The sequence below is a fragment of the Hydra viridissima genome, unplaced genomic scaffold (genome assembly GCF_058129835.1).
Source record: "Hydra viridissima isolate aposymbiotic clone 2 unplaced genomic scaffold, HvirCarnegie_v1 scaffold_15, whole genome shotgun sequence".
Taxonomy (NCBI): Eukaryota; Metazoa; Cnidaria; class Hydrozoa; order Anthoathecata; family Hydridae; genus Hydra; species Hydra viridissima.
Window position 1 is genome coordinate 5,333,270 of NW_028324314.1, and position 16,423 is coordinate 5,349,692.

A 16,423-nucleotide genomic window follows, 5' to 3' on the forward strand; every position below is an offset into this window, starting at 1 on the left:
TGGCATAAAAATGAGTTATGAAACAAAAAGAGAGACTGTCCTCCAATACCAAATGAGAATTTCAGAGATGTAAAAGAAAGTGTGAAAGTTATTTTCTGATGAGAAATGCTTTACTGTTGACAAATTTCACTGATCAACACAGTTAATAATGTCAATACCTTGAAAACTAAACAATTTAATTCAAAGAAAGAACAAATGTTTCATTAGGTTCATTTGATTTTTGACATACAAAATTGCTGAGAACTGTAAAAATCTCAATAAATCTATTCTAAGAGTTGCAGTTCGCTTATCTTTGATGCGATGGCTTTTTTTTATATATAACATTTTTTAGTCTGAATTTTTATCTTGATTATGGTTTTGTATACAGTAACCTTGCATCTGTATTTAGTATTAAGAGGAGTTTTCAGACGGGAATTACTCTAACTTTTGCTAAATAAAAAAATGAAGGCAACGTTTATTCAGATTTTTCGCCTGGCAAAAAAAGGAATCCTGCAGCAAGTTAAAGGACGGGAATTTGTTCGAACTGCTCTTCAATCCTCTACAAACTTAAAATTGAAGTTTAAAACCTAAACTCGTCCATGGTATCTCATTTATTGCTCATAATAGACAACCATTGATGTTGTGGACGGATTTAAACTTTCTCTTGATGGCCTAACAATGGTACCATAGCATTAAATAGTCGCTTACTTGGAGCAGAGGTCATACTTGGAACAGAGGAATACAGAAAACAAGAGAAAGCTAGAGAAATGTGCTCTTGTTACTCTTTCATCATTTTAACATTTTGGCGAAATGTTAGAAACTATTCCTTTCGAAAAAGTTAGAAATTATTCAACAAGCAGCGTTGTTAAGTACAGTAAACCTAGACAGAAAAAGACTTGGCGCAGGCTTTATAATTTATTCTTAAGAAAATATGCCTTGCGAAAAATACGCATTCAAATTTGACAAAGAGTGAAACTAACCATTTTGATAGTTTATAAAAAGCATCATAAGGCAAAATTTTACATAAAGAAAGTTTGTTTATTATTGAAAGTCAAAAGCACAAATCAAACAATCCAAAATGTACGCATACAGAAACCGGTTTGTTTTATTGATGTGTTGAAGTAAATCCCTCATTAAGAACTTATTTATTGTTTTATAACTAAAAAGGTCTAATAAAAAATCACCTGCTAGTTTTTCTGCTGGAAACTCAAACAAAATAAAGGTACAGTATTCATTTTTATTAAAAGATAAAAAGTAGTTTTTGTTATTAAAGCGTTTAAAAGCTGGGAATCATTTTAATCTGGTACATCTAAAAGTTGACAACCTAAATTTAGTTGTTAAAATTAAATGATGCTGTTAATAAGTTTTTGCACAAAAACCCATGATTTCCTGCGCATGCGTCGAGGACCTGAAAGCATTTAGACAAAATTGAAATAAGGCTGCTATTTTTTAAAAGCAATTGTTCCGGGACCAAACGCTAGAAATGGCATCAAATATTAAAATCAGTAAATTTTAATCTGGGAAAAGAACTTAGCCTTTATATTGATGATTTTTTTTTGTATAAAATGATATCTTCTAAAAATAAGAAAACTAAGAGACTTGAATGATATGAACTAATGATTTGAACAAACCTCAGGTAAGGTAAACTGGTAGTATGAAAAAACTTCAGGTGAACAGATTATATAAACTTTTTGCAGTATTATGTTGTTATATTACGTTGAGCAATCTTGTTTTGCAATGCTACATTATATTATTTTATACTATTTATATTATATTTATATTGTATTGTATTAGATCATATTATATCATACTCTGCTATGTTATATTATTATATCATATTGTAACATACTCAGCTATATTACATTACATTACATGTTACACTACATTATATCATATTATATCATACTATATAATACTATATTATATTAGAATGTTGTTAGACCTTTAGCTTTATATGTACATAACTCGCTGATTCGTTCGTGACGTGAAACTTGATCATTATTTATAACTTATTAGCTTCAGCTTTATTTTCTAAAACAAAATAACGAACGACAGATATTACTTAGAGCAGACAACACATTTTAATTTCTCATTAAGCAAATTGTCATTGCATGGATGAGTTTCGCAATCAATTTTTACGTGTGATAAGTAGGAAGAAATGATTTTCTTTGCTTCGTGCTCAGATTCTGGTGAAATACCTAATGCTTGTTCATTTACACACATTATCTGAGAATGCCTTGTTCCATGGTGGTAGTTCATTAAGTAACCCAGGTATTCGACATTCCATTCTGGAGGACATTCAGAAGCAGTAGGTATCATAATTTGGACTGATTTTCCAGGCGCTTGGCACAAAGCGCAAGCAACATATTTTCTTGTACCAACTAATTTCGCGTAATCTAATGAAATCTCAACATTTACACCACCATCAGCTTTGTTCCCAATAGCATAGTTGTTTTTTGATGGAATTTCCTGAGCAGCGGTTTTGGAATTTTTATAAAACATGTTTTCTTTGTTATTACTTTTTAAATCTTCAAGCTGGGGGCGTGACGTCATATTGGTTGTTTCTGAACTTTTCCAATATTTTTTAGCTTCCTCCGTAGGTTTTAAGACCTCGTTTGTTTCCTTCGTAGGTTTTAAGACCTCGTTTGTTTTTGGGCCAGTGGATGTTTTGGTCTGACTTTCTCTATACTTATTAAGTTCTGGCAGAATTTCTTGGCTGATATTCTTGAGTTCTTGACTGTTGCTTACGTTATTTATTTGGTCTTTTTGATCACTCACCTTCTTACTCTCGTTAGTAGAAGTTACTTTACTCTCGTTAGTAGAAGTTACTTTACTAAAATTGTATTTTTGATTATTTTGCGGGATTTTTTCATGATTAACGGTTATATTACTACCATTGTAGATTTGATTGCTTAGCTGCTCGGTTTCTTGGCTGATATTTACCTCGCTAATATTGTACTTTTTTTCCTCTTGTTTTTCGCTTTTATGGCTGACGGTAGCGTTGCTAATATTGTAGCTTTGATCGTTTAGATTCTTGCTATCTTCACTGACATTTACCTTGCTAACATTGTGCTTCTGTTCTTGTAAATTTGCACTTTCATGGTTGACGGTAACGTTGCTAATATTGAAGCTTTGAGCGCTTAGGTTCTCGCTATCTTGACTGATATTTATCTTGATAAGATTGTGCTTCTGTTCTTGTAAATTTGCACTTTCACGGCTGACGGTAACGTTGCTAATATTGAAGCTTTGAGCGTATAGATTCTCGCTATCTTGACTGATATTTATCTTGATAAGATTGTGCTGCTGTTCTTGTAATTTTTCACTTTCACGGCTGACGGTAATGTTGCTAATATTGTAATTTTGATTGCTTAGTTTCTCGCTAACTTGACTCGCAGCTACCTTGCTAAGATTATGCTTACGTTCTTCTATTTTTTCTTTTTCACGATTAACAGTGATGCTAAAATTATTTGAACTAGACTTTTTTTCATATAACTTCCTACCATGAACGGCTGTTGCATTACCATTTTGTATACTACCTTTCAGCTTCTTGTTGTCATGGCTAACGGTTATAATACTAGAAGCATATTTAAAATTTTCTAGTTTATTATTTTGGCTTATATTTACTTTATTAATGTGTTTATTTTGAGTTGTGTTTTTGTAGATAACACTGATCTTTTTTTGTTCCTGTATCTTGTGATCTTGATGATTGATGATGCTTGATGATGTGATGTTTGTTGTTTGTTCTTCTAATTTAGTGTCTGGAAATTCGGAACTTTTGTGGTTTGATTTATTATTTATGTTAAAGTTTATAATTGTTTGATTAGTAAAAGTAATTAGATTCCAAAATGCCTCTTTTGAATCATTTCTTATCTTTATTAAATTTGATGATAGGTTTTTTGAGTTACTAGATTTATTCACTTGAGAATATGATGCACTTTTTGAAAGATCTTTCAAACTTACTTGATTAAACAAAACATTTGTTATCTTTTCCCTCAAAATAGGGGTTGCGTTTGAATGAACCCCAATGTTTGTTTCATTACTTAAATTCTTCCCACTAACTCGAGTTTGGTCGGTTGATTTCAAAAATTTTTTGTTTGATATGCTACTTGCATCATAGTTACTGTGAGTTATGTTCTCACGAAAAACACTTCTCTTCGTTCTTATGTTGGTATGTTTAGAAGAATAACGATCAGATATAGGAAGACAAACAGCATTTGAACCCGATGTTGTACCATCCATCTGAGCAAGCTTACTCATTGAAATTTGTCCTATTAAAAAATATTCCTTTGAATAAAAAATATCATTTTATTGAATTTTAAAAATTACAAAGAATGTTTATTATTAAGTTTTGTGGAAATCAAGAAAATTTGTAAGGCATTAACACTGGCTTCATCAATTTGTTTTGTTACAAGCAGTGAGTTGTTAAAAAATTAATTAAACAATAATTTGAAATGAAGCTGGTTTACCGGAATAAATTAAATTGCTTGTATCAGGACAAGCCGCTGAACCCCATATTGTGTAAACCAATCCAAACTCTTTTTTTTGTTCTGCTTTACTGTATTCTTTTTGTGAATATTTGTAATCGTAGTTTCCAGGATCGCCTTTTAAACTTGTATCACTAGGTCTTCCTCGAGGTCCTTCTATCCATGATGTACCTGGTAAGCCATTGACACCTACGAAAAGTGTGGATCTTTTGAAATAGAGCATAATTAAATGCTCCAGAAGAGTATTGATCGTCAATAGTACTCTTCTGGAGTAGATTATCATCATAGAGTATTATTATTCAAACTCATTAAATAAAAAGAGAAGGAGTTTTTGTTAAAACTAAATTAAGATAAAGTAGAAAATGAATTCTTTTTGTAATAAAAGGCTTTGTTTTCGTTAATGGCAAAAATGTATCGTGGATGAGTTTTTAGATATCAAGTGAAATTATCTTAAAACTTAGTTTTATTATGTAAAAATCTTAAACTTAATTAAAGTACCATTTAAATCTAAAAGTTAAAAAATGTTAAATATTAAAATTAAAAACAAATTCTTTTAGTATCTAACAAGTAATAAAGCGCCAAAATAATTAAATCAGTTGTGATTGGCGCTTAGCTATTGGCGCCAAATAATTAAATCAATTGTGAGGGCAAAGAGTTATTTTAATAAAAGATTAAAACCATATAGTGACAATAATAATTTCTAAAACTAAATATACATAAAATAATAATACTTACCACTGGTTATTCTATACTTATACTTAATTAAATATTTTCAAATATTAAACTTAAGTATATTCTTTAAATATTCACAGATGAAAATACGCAATCAAACATCATTAAGAAAACATTCTCTTCCACCTTTGGAACTCAAGGCGAAAGTTTCTACATATATTATAAAGTTTCTTAACTTAAAATCTTTTAATAGATTTCTCTCAGAAAAAAAATTCCGAGAAAATCCTTTTTTTGATTTTCTCTTCAAAAAATCTCAAAAAAAATTCGCGAGATTTTCTCAAACTATTTTTCTTTGTGTCCGCAGATGTTTCTTTAATCAAGTGTTATTCTAGTATCGAAAATAGATTTTTTCTTCAAAGTTGTTTAGATTTTTTGGTTTGATCTCTTAGCCAGGGTTCTCTAAAACAGGTTTTAACAGTTATCTTTTGATTAGCGTTTGTCCCTGGTCTTGACTTGTTTGTAAAATCATAAAATAGTTACAGAATTGTTACGTTGCTTAAAAATTAAACTAATTACCATTTTATCAGTAAAGTTCAAATTGAATTTCTGATCGAATTTCTGATCTTGCGATTGAGAAAACACTTTTAAACTTTAATTGGTGGCTGTTTTTTTTTTTTTTTTTTTTTTATCATACAACTCTACATGGGTGTTCACCTGGTGTTTCGGCTGTCTCGCACTTTTCCACGAACTGTAGTTGACGCACTAGTAACCAGCGGTGCGTTAGTTGCAGCTGGATATGTATCTTTTCTGTAGTTGGATGTGTGTCTGCAGCATGTGTGGTTCTTATATCTTTATTGTACTTAGATGTATTAAATAAATTAGATAAATTCTTTAAAAAACTTACCGTCTTTCCCAGGTTCTCCTTTTTCTCCTTTAGGTCCTGGTGAGTTTTTATTAGAAGTTTCGTCAATTACTTGTGATTTTATAATATTTAGTGGTGTTCCGATTATTTCTTCACTGGTCACATTACTCACGGAACATTTAAGCAATATTCTTAGACTGTAATAAAATATTTGAAATTCAAATTATAAGAAAACTAATCCTCATCATCATCATCATCATCATCATCATCATCATCATCATCATCATCATCATCATCATCATCATCATCATCATCATCATCATCATCATCATCATCATCATCATTATCATCATTATCATCATCATTATTATCATCATTCATCATCATTATTATCATCATTATCATTATCATTATTATCATCATTATCATTATCATTATTATCATCATTCATCATCATTATCATCATCATTCATCATCATTATCATCATCATTCATCATCATTATCATCATCATTATTATCATTATTATCATCATCATATTATCATCATTCATCATCATTATTATCATCATTATCATCATCATTATCATCATCATTCATCATCATTATTATCATCATTATCATCATCATTCATCATCATTATCATCATCATTCATCATCATTATTATCATCATTATCATCATCATTCATCATCATTATCATCATCATTATTTCATCATTATCATCATCATATTATCATCATTCATCATCATTATTATCATCATTCATCATCATTATTATCATCATTATCATCATCATTCATCATCATTATTATCATCATTATCATCATTACCATCATTACCATCATCATTCATCATCATTCATCATCATTATTATCATCAGTATCATCATCATTCATCATCATTCATTATCATTATTATCATCATTCATCATCATTATTATCATCATTATCATCATCATTCATCATCATTATTATCATCATTATCATCATTACCATCATTACCATCATCATTCATCATCATTCATCATCATTATTATCATCAGTATCATCATCATTCATCATCATTCATTATCATTCATTATCATTCATTATCATCATCAATCATCATAGTTACCTGTCGCAAACAGAGATCAATTGTGATTGAAGGTTAAGTTGGTTTTCGCTTTTTATTTCTTCATATGACTGACTTTTTCTGCGATACCTTTTCTTGTAAGTCTCATTGTAAAGAAATTTGTCTTCCACTTTCACTAGTTTTTTTTTGAGCACAGCAAAGTCAAAGTTAACGTCATCTGAATTAATAGAAAAATCCCCAGGGAAGCTCTTTTGTTTTATGTTTTTGCAACAACTTTCTAGTTGCTTTAATCTTGCCTCAAAAATCTGGTACTGTCCAGCCCAATAGCGAGCTGAAATTAATCCGTAAAGTAATCCACAAGTTGACATTGCTAACATACAAACCAGAGTTAAATCACATGTTTTTTTCTTTTTCTCCATAATTATCTTCTTTTACCACTTATTCAAAATGGAATACTAAAAGTCAGTTACAATGACGTCATATAAATTTCTTAATTGCTAATACTTTAATAAAATTGTGGTTTAAAAGTTAAATAGATACCGTCGTTTTAGAAAAATTTTGTTCTAACCATGCTACCCAACGAACGTTAAACCTAAAATTTTTTAAAAAAAATTTAAAACATTCGTAACATTACACGTAAATATTACCAATCTCAAACTTAGTCTTATTAGAAAAATCGCATTTTATAAAAATGTGGGGTGATGTTATGTACTGAGGATGAAGTACCATGACAGAGCATAAGTTGTAAGTGACAGTGTAAACCGCAAAAGTTTGTTTTACATTTTCTATTGATAATATTTACAAACAGAAAAACATATTTAATTGACGTTTTAACGTTTTTCGCTGACATTTCAATGCATCTTTTAAAACAAAAAAAAAAATTCTGATTAAATTGAATAGTATTGGATATTGGGCGTACTCACCAAAGATGGCGTAACGATATTCATTTGAACGCTACAATATGCAGTGGGTAAGGTTGTAGCAAAATGACAAAAAATCATTAACTTCAAGTGTTGATTAAGCTTAATGCTCAAAACCTATTTAAAAACAAAAGATATACAAACTCTTAACATCATATGCGAATGCATATCCTATATATAAATATATACAAATCTATATCCCATATATAAATATATATATATGAATCCAGATCATCCAAAAAAATGTTATTTTATCCAGTTTTTGCAAATAAATTTCTGTTTGATAACATTAAAGAGAAAACATATAAAAAATATTGCGATGTCTTCACATAAAAATGATGTCATTAGTTCACCTCCAATGTTTTGAACAACAAGATGCGATGTTTGTTCGCTTGCACCATGTCATAAATTTGTTCTTATGTCTTTGTTTAGAATTTGTCTACTTATGTTTCCACTTGACGTGCGCGCTTCGCAGCGGAAGGTAAGAATTGGAAAATGCAAGTAAGAAAACTGAATATTCGAATTAGTTCCCAGTTCCCATGGATAAAAACTTAAGTGCGAGTTTGCAGGGAAGGAAAATGTGACTAAAGAAAAGTGTGGCTGTGTTTAAATGTGGCACATAGCCATATCATAGAATCATCATCCGTTAGTACTTTATGCAATACAGCGTTTGACGGTAACTATTACATTTTTGGAATTCCACTTAAATTTTTTAAATAATTTTACAAAAAATTATTTTCTTTATCAAAGTATTATTCCTAAGAGCAGAAACTACGTGATACATAAATATTGAGTACTTTTTAAGTATTGTCAAAAGCTTTCAATTTGGAATAAAACTTATTTCTTCTAAGTCCTAAAGTTTTATTTAAATTGGATGCTTTTTCCATTTAACTACATACTTTTGAGAAAATTTCCTGTTTCGATTGCTACTGAAAACTGAATTTACACCATATATTTTCAATTTCAGTAGAAATTAATCTGTAAATTCATGAGAAGAACATTTGCCTTTAACATCTTCATTTTTTCGTATATAATAATATTTTACGTTTCATTTTGTAGGAAACCATTATAGTTGGAAATTTAGAGTCTTTATATATATATATATATATATATATATATATATATATATATATATATATATATATATATATATATATATATATATATATATATATATATATATATATATATATATATATACTTAATGAGTTCAATCTTTCCATTTCAATTGTAGACTGTGTAATAGATATCTAGTGGATGATTTAAACCTGTGGAGAAAAATTTGATTTTCCCAAATATATTACATACACATGCTGATTATTTTAATGTTAAATGTTTGTTGAATTGTAGTCTGATTGCAGCTTGCTTATGTAAAGTTAACGTCAATATTCAATTTTACAAAAGATTTTAAAAAAAAAATTTAAGCTCTGTTTAATTAGGGAGCTTAGGCAATTTTTATAGCCAATGTAAATCTTTTTTATTTAAAATACATTGGATTCCTTAATATATTTTATTTTCAAAATGGTTTCAACCACTTCTGTAGCTTATTTAGTTCCAAAGATATTCGTGTTTTAATATTTTCAATTCATATACATTTTATGAAATATTTCCGTAAAGTTTCTCGTTAAACTTTTGGCACCGAAAAAAAAAACTTTATCTTTTTTTTTTCTTGCGCAAAAAGTTGCGTTAACAATAAAATATCTAAAGACGGGGGAAATTTATAAAATTTCCACTTAGAAAACAAAAAACCCACCCTATAAGACTACCAAAAACAAAAAAAAAAACTGATTTGCATAATAAATAAATAGTTGCAGAATCTATTTTTATGTGGGGACGAAAGAATTAGCTTAATTTACTTGTATATAAACAAAACTGAAACATTTAAAGTTAAATAACTTTATCAATTCTAAAGCAAAACGATGTCCTCAAAAAAATTATTGTAGTGCAACCTTTTCTAAAAAAAATAACATTTATATATACATATATACTATTTATTTTCATGGGTGGGTTTTCATTCTTCGACACCTGCATAAAATCATTTGTTGCGTGTTTTGGACGAAGTTTTTCAAAAACGTACGATATATTTTTTTCCGCGATAAAATGTCACGTGACAAAACTCCCTAGTTTAATTAGTTTCCAACTGAAGGTCAGCTTTGACCAACGTTAGAGACCCTTTATATTAGGGCTGACGGCAACCAACTGACGGGTCCGAGAACTTGGCTCTATCGATATTATCAGTTTTCCTGCTATAAATTTGTGAAAAGTGGTCCGTTTACTAACAAATTTTTAATGTAAGCTGCCATAAACCAAGTTAACAAACATTGACAATCTTATTACTCTAGCTTGTCTAACGGGTGATGCGGAAGTTATCGGACAAAATAAAAACGTCAATAACTTATTTATAAATAAAAAAACAAGCTACTATTATATTTTTTTTAAATAAAGCATTTATTTTTTAATAAAAATATATTATTATTTTTTATATGAAAAAACACTACCATCTGCAATTGATCTCAATTTTGCTCTGAGGCCTTTCATATGCGACTGTAAAAACTTTAAATCAATTTCTTGTAGTTTTAGTTCAATGCGATCAATCAAAACTTGCTCTGTTGAAGCTTGCCAATCTCCCTCGTAAACCTTCTGTGCCAAATGTCCCCAAAAATTTCAATTGGTCGTGCTTGAGGCACATTTGGGGGATTGGATTCTTTATCAACGTAATAGACATATTGGTCCATCCAATTTAGAGAATCTTTAGAATAATGAGAACTTGCTAAATCTGGCCAAAATAAATAGTTAAAGTCTCCATGATACTTGTGAATAAATGGAAGAATTCGTTTTTCTAAACATTCATTAATATAGATTGATGAATTGATCGCTACAGCCTTGGAAGTGCGAAACAATGGCTCGGACATACCACGGTCAGATATGGCTATCCACATTAATAATTTTTTTGGAAATTTCTCTTTTCCTATAAAACGAACACTTTCTGGGCATGTCTTTTTGTTGTTTGTGTAGTATCCAGAATTTCCAGGCATGTTGTCCCCTGCAAAACAAAAGTATTTTTCGTCATTGATGACTAGAAGCGATTTTGTGTTATAGAGTTAGTTAACTAGTTTCCTCCTTCTTTTCTTTGCCTTTATTTGTTGTTCTATAGTGTATTTTGGAGTCTTTTCACGTTTTCTATATTTAATATTCATTTTTTTTAACTGACGACCAATTGTCGATTGATTTACACCGAATGTAATACGTATTTTTCTCTGACTGACCCCTTTTCGATTGTTGACAAGTCTCGTTAATTCGGCTTTCTTTTCTCTAGTCCAGGATGTCGGACGACCAGGGTGCTTTCTATCAGAAAACGATTGAACAGTTTCAAGTCTTTTTAGGTTATTGTATATTGTACTTCGAGCAAATCCTTCCTTTTCAAAATGATTTATGATTTTTTTTTTTTTATATTAGGTTTATTTACAAAAAATATTTTTAGTCGCTTTCGAAAAGATTCTCGTTCAGCTGCATTTAACCTCATTTTAAATAATTGTGTTTCAAATAATAAAGTTTATATTTTATAGAACGTTTATGCCTACGCATAAAACCACAAAAACTAATTATTATGCTCAAATAATGAAATTAGGATTTGTCCGATAACTTCCCATCACCCGTTAAACATGGTTTTATTACGTCTCACTCTTTACTAAATATCATATACCTAGTTGATTGCAGTTATGCTGTTCGTTGCAACTTTTCTCTGCGTCTCAAACAACTAAGTTTTTGCTCTTTGTCGCTTTGGTGAATAACCTGAGCTTTAAGAAGAACGTTTACAACGGCAGGCTATGATATAATTGCAGCATATTCACGATAAGCAGTTTTCAGTGGTTTCGGTTTGCTGTAAACGAAGTAGACCGTTGACAACTTTGCCACTGAAAAGCCTCCTTTGTTCTACTGTGCGAATTCACTCTATGCAGTAAGTTTTTCCATATCATCAGAATTCACGGAGCATGAATGTTTGTCATGCTTACGTGTTAAGTAGCCTGCTACAAAAATGATTTTATGTTTTAGACATCAGATTCACAGTATCATCTGTTGTTACATCACTGTTTATCTGGGAGTTGCTGTACATTTACCACGTGTAGATTTGGATTGTCCTTGGGAATGATATTAATTTTCATTAATGGAGTTGTTGTACCTTGACAGCAGCTAAAACATCACTAATGTCAATCTAAAAGTTACTAACAAAGCGCTGTCGGGTTAGCTTGAAGTTTTTCTTCACTGGATCTTGCGAAAAAACAACTGGAAGAACGTAGCTGAAGTGTTGGTCAGCGAGAAGTTCAGTTGCTGCAGTTTGAATTTGGTAGTTGCAACTAGGACATCTTTTTCTAGTCCCTACAGGTTGAAAATGTTGCAACCAATTTTTCTGAGTTCACACCTGCCATCTCGAAGCTTAATGTAACTGTATTTATTTTTGACATTTATCATTTTGAACAAACTTGTTATAAACTTGACAAATTTTATTTTACCAGGTTGAAATTTGTTAAACTGTTTTCAATTTAAATACTGCTGTAGTCTTACTATCAAACGCATTGCATAAAAGTAGTACACTTTGCAGATCATTTGAAAATACAGCGGTATGTGTCATTTTAGTTATTATTTCTAAGATATTGTACGTTCGCTGAACTAATAAGTAGTTATCACTGATAAATGACACCGATCAACCATAACTTCTAACAGATACTCCTGCAACTATTTTGCATCAAGTTTTGCAACAGGAATAACACAGATAACAAACCACGGCCCAATATGATGGTTCAGACAATCTTAATTACAGAAATGCTTTTCTGGGATTTGTTGCAGCAAATACGGTAATGATTGATGAAAAATCTGCGCGCAAGATTGGAGGTTATATTGAACATTGCCAGCCCATTCAAACGCTCCTATGATATAGTTATACAGTGAAAATTCTTTATCTTCTTTAACGCACTTAAAGAGCATTTAGCTGTAGCTATAGATACAGGTAAAGTAAGAAATATGCGCAATTTAACTTAGACGTTGGGGAAGATTGATAGGAATCCAAATTCAAACATCTCCTGAAACAAATAATGAGGCTTGCATGCTTATTTGAAGTTTTTGAAGTATATCCGTTTCAGAAAGATTAATTCCTCAAGTAATTCTATTGAAATGCGTTTGGAGTATTTTTCACAAAAGTGATTGCCATAGGAACCCAAATAGTGCTCAAGTGTACTAAGGCGGGAAACATGGGGGGAAAAGGCGGGAAATCGCTTCTCGGCCTAATGGCTAAGATCAAGTGTAGCGAGCTGGGTAGGCCGGCGTGCTTGTGTTAAACTGACACTTTGCTTTTTTTATCCGCCCGTTCCTCAAAGGGGAGGCAAACTCAGGGTCGACGTGCTTCTGGGTCTTCCCTGGAGAGGTTCGGGCAAGTCTGCAAGGCATTGGCTGGAGGACTCAAAACACACAATACTAAGGCGGGAAACAAGGTTTTTTTCAGCGAAAACTGCATTTATGCTTTAGTTGATATTTCGTTCAAAATCCAAAAAAAAAAGCAACATATTTGGTATCGTTGGAAAGGTTTTTCAATGCACTTTTTGATGCAATTAAAATATATATTTTATAAGCAACCTCTAGGACAGAGTTGGGGTTAGAATAAAGCCAATATTTTCTGCAAAACATGTTCGCGCACAAAGGCTAGGGCTCATTTTTGCCTAAATTAAACTTCAAAAAATCGGTTGAGCTTTGATACATATAACCACATCGTGACAAAGTCTTTCAAGTTACCATACAACTCATAAATTAAAAAAAAACCCAATTTTTTCTGTTTTACAATAAGAAAACTTTGTTTTTTTTTTATAACAAATGTTAAAGTGAAAAGGTTTGTCACGTACTTTATGTGAACATTTTGCAATCGTATTCACTAAAAAGTAATAAAAATTTATAAATAAATTATGGTTCGGTTGCGCCAAAGACAAATGTACAAATAAAAATGAGTCTCGGTTGTATTTTACTCGGTTATATTTCCTCGATATTCTCGGCTGTAGTTTTCGGTAAATTTATGACATAAATTGTCTTACGCATCATTCGCAACAGAACTGTTTTTTAAAAATTGCTTATATATACCAAGGACGTATTAATAGTTGGACGTTCAACGCATTGTTATAGATCAAAGGTGCCGCCAATTAGCCAAAACTATGCGTGTTACCGTCAATTTTCTAAATTCATAATACAGATACTCCGACTTCTACCCGTCAAATTTCCGTCAAAAAACCTCCCTCAGTAAACCCATTATAATTATGCATTTACTGAAGCTTATGGTTATAAAAGACAAAAAAATTAATCAAGAATAGTTCACAAATCTGAAAAAGGTTGATTTGAGCTATGAACTTTGCTTAATAAAAATTTAGCTGTGTTTAAACTTTAACGTCTAAAACTAGGCTTTTGCAAAAAGGCTATGCTTGGTTTACTAGAATGGATAGAGTAAAGTGAAACAAATTTTCCTTATTAAATTGAAGCTGCTATGATATACTTTAAAGGTCGAAAAAGATATTTTTAGTGTTCTTTTCACCCCACTCTCAGATTATGCTTCCCACTTTAAGGTTCAAATCAGAGAGTATTTCTTATTTTTGTCGGAAATGTCGAACTAATTTGCCTCGCTTTTTTTTTTCTCTTGAATTTGTGATTTTTTTTTTTCGTGAACGACCTAGTTAAAAAATTTCTTACTTTCGATACCTAAACTGCATTTTGTCTAAAGGTATTATAACTAAAAGCATCTTAAAGTTCATAAAATACTATTCGTTTCAGGAGTTGGAAAGATATATAAAGTATGTATTTTTAATGAGCATTTTTGTTTAAGCATTTTTAAACTGCCATGTAGAGCTACTTTAAGTTATAACAATCTTATTTTTTTAATTATTACTGTTGTTACTAATAGTAACAACAGTAATAATAAAAATGATAAGACCATACTTTTAGTTGCATATTCTTGAGCCTTCTACAAGTGATGTATAGCCTTATTTTTAACCTTTTCTAGATATTATATCAAAAGAAGTAATTTTGTATTCATATTTATTATCTCATTACAGGATAAAAAATGAGTCTTCATGAGGAATATTTAAAACATTTATGTAGAAAGTGTGGCTGCATAATAAAGCAGGATAGTCACTATCAAATAAAACCTGTTGTTATCTATAAACAAGCAATTCTTAGCTTTTACAAGCTGGATACCTCAGACTATCAAAAAGTTCATCCTGAATATTTATGCAAATCATGTTATATTGTCTTATACAGGTTAGATTTAAAATCAAAAAAAGGCTTTGAAGTTGAGAGGAATGATAAATTCTTCACTTTTTCTGAACACACAAAAACCTGTTATGTATGTAACTCACAAGAGTTGGAAGAAAAAAAAAGCACATGCGATAAGTATTCATCAACAGTTAAAAGCATTTGCATCAAAACATGGTTTTGACTGTTACAATGAAAATAACAAAAATTATTTTGTAATAGTTAAAATCAATAGTTATCGCCAATCAAATGGCATGTATTGACTAATTGTTTTAAATCGTGAAGTGCCATTATCCATTAATATTAACAAATCTCTTCCAGATCAACTAAATCTTCAATCTACTAATATTATATTCTCCAGCATTTCATGCATAAACATCTGTAAATGTAATAATGACTTCCACTATCTTTTTTTCTAATCAGAAATAAATTTTCTGATTTTAAAAATTTCCGAAGCACATCAAATGAGGATGTTGGAATAATTGAAACGAAAGAAGGCAATACATTTGAAAACTTATTAGACATAAAGGTTGTTCATTAATATGTTTAGAAGTCTGTTGTGATTTTAGTACCATCTACCATACTAACTTGGCTGTAATGGAACCCAGGTTAAAGAGAAATGTCAATCATCTATTACCTTTAACTAGCCATTTTTTAACTGTGTACATTTTCTTACACCAGTATATGTAAAAAATGTAATAAAGACAACTTGCATTCTTCTATATGGAAGTTCAATAGTACATTACAACAATTTACAGTTTTGAATAATTTCTAAAATCAAAATTAAGAGTTATTACAATATTTTCATACTCTGGGAGTATTTGCAAATATAAATTAGCACCCGTTTAGGCGTTAAGCTCCACAACATGTGAGTATAAGCACACCTTTAGTGGCAATTTAACATTTCTTTTCATGCTTTTTAAAATTCGATTCTCTAAGATATTTATTGTAACGTTTCAGACAGGTAAATTTAGTTATTAAGCGTTCTTCTGTTTTTTTCAGCATTTTGGTTTCTTCTGCAATCAGCTTCTCTGTAGGAATTGCTGGTGGTATGAGCTCCAATTCAAAATCCTCTGATAACAATTCCGCTAACTCTTCAAGATCTATCTCAATAAAATCATCCACAACTAATTCAATTTGGTTATCAATAC

General features: G+C 30.5%; 2 protein-coding genes across 5 annotated transcripts; both read right to left on the bottom strand.

The window, feature by feature from the left end:
• Positions 1–1,890: 1,890 nt before the first annotated feature.
• On the bottom strand, positions 1,891–8,471 carry LOC149878351 (uncharacterized). 4 transcript variants are annotated; one of them, XM_090073146.1, is made up of 7 exons: positions 8,342–8,471; positions 7,992–8,105; positions 7,609–7,660; positions 7,111–7,523; positions 6,040–6,194; positions 4,446–4,652; positions 1,891–4,247 (listed from the first exon to the last, which is right to left on the bottom strand). In XM_090073146.1, the coding sequence occupies exons 4-7, from the start codon at positions 7,485–7,487 to the stop codon at positions 2,038–2,040; spliced, it is 2,949 nt and encodes a 982-aa protein (XP_089929272.1). In that variant the 5' UTR covers positions 7,488–7,523; positions 7,609–7,660; positions 7,992–8,105; positions 8,342–8,471; the 3' UTR covers positions 1,891–2,037. The 4 variants fall into 4 exon arrangements, with proteins under 4 accessions (XP_089929272.1, XP_089929271.1, XP_089929273.1 ...); XM_090073145.1 differs by having other exon boundaries at positions 7,111–7,660; positions 8,342–8,389; XM_090073147.1 differs by lacking the exons at positions 7,992–8,105; positions 8,342–8,471 and having other exon boundaries at positions 7,609–7,763.
• Positions 8,472–10,582: 2,111 nt separating this feature from the next.
• LOC149878352 (uncharacterized) lies at positions 10,583–11,362 on the bottom strand. The gene is made up of 2 exons (XM_090072526.1): positions 11,236–11,362; positions 10,583–11,031 (listed from the first exon to the last, which is right to left on the bottom strand). Exon 2 carries the CDS (start codon positions 11,021–11,023, stop codon positions 10,583–10,585), a length of 441 nt encoding a protein of 146 aa, XP_089928652.1. The 5' UTR covers positions 11,024–11,031; positions 11,236–11,362.
• Positions 11,363–16,423: the final 5,061 nt, after the last annotated feature.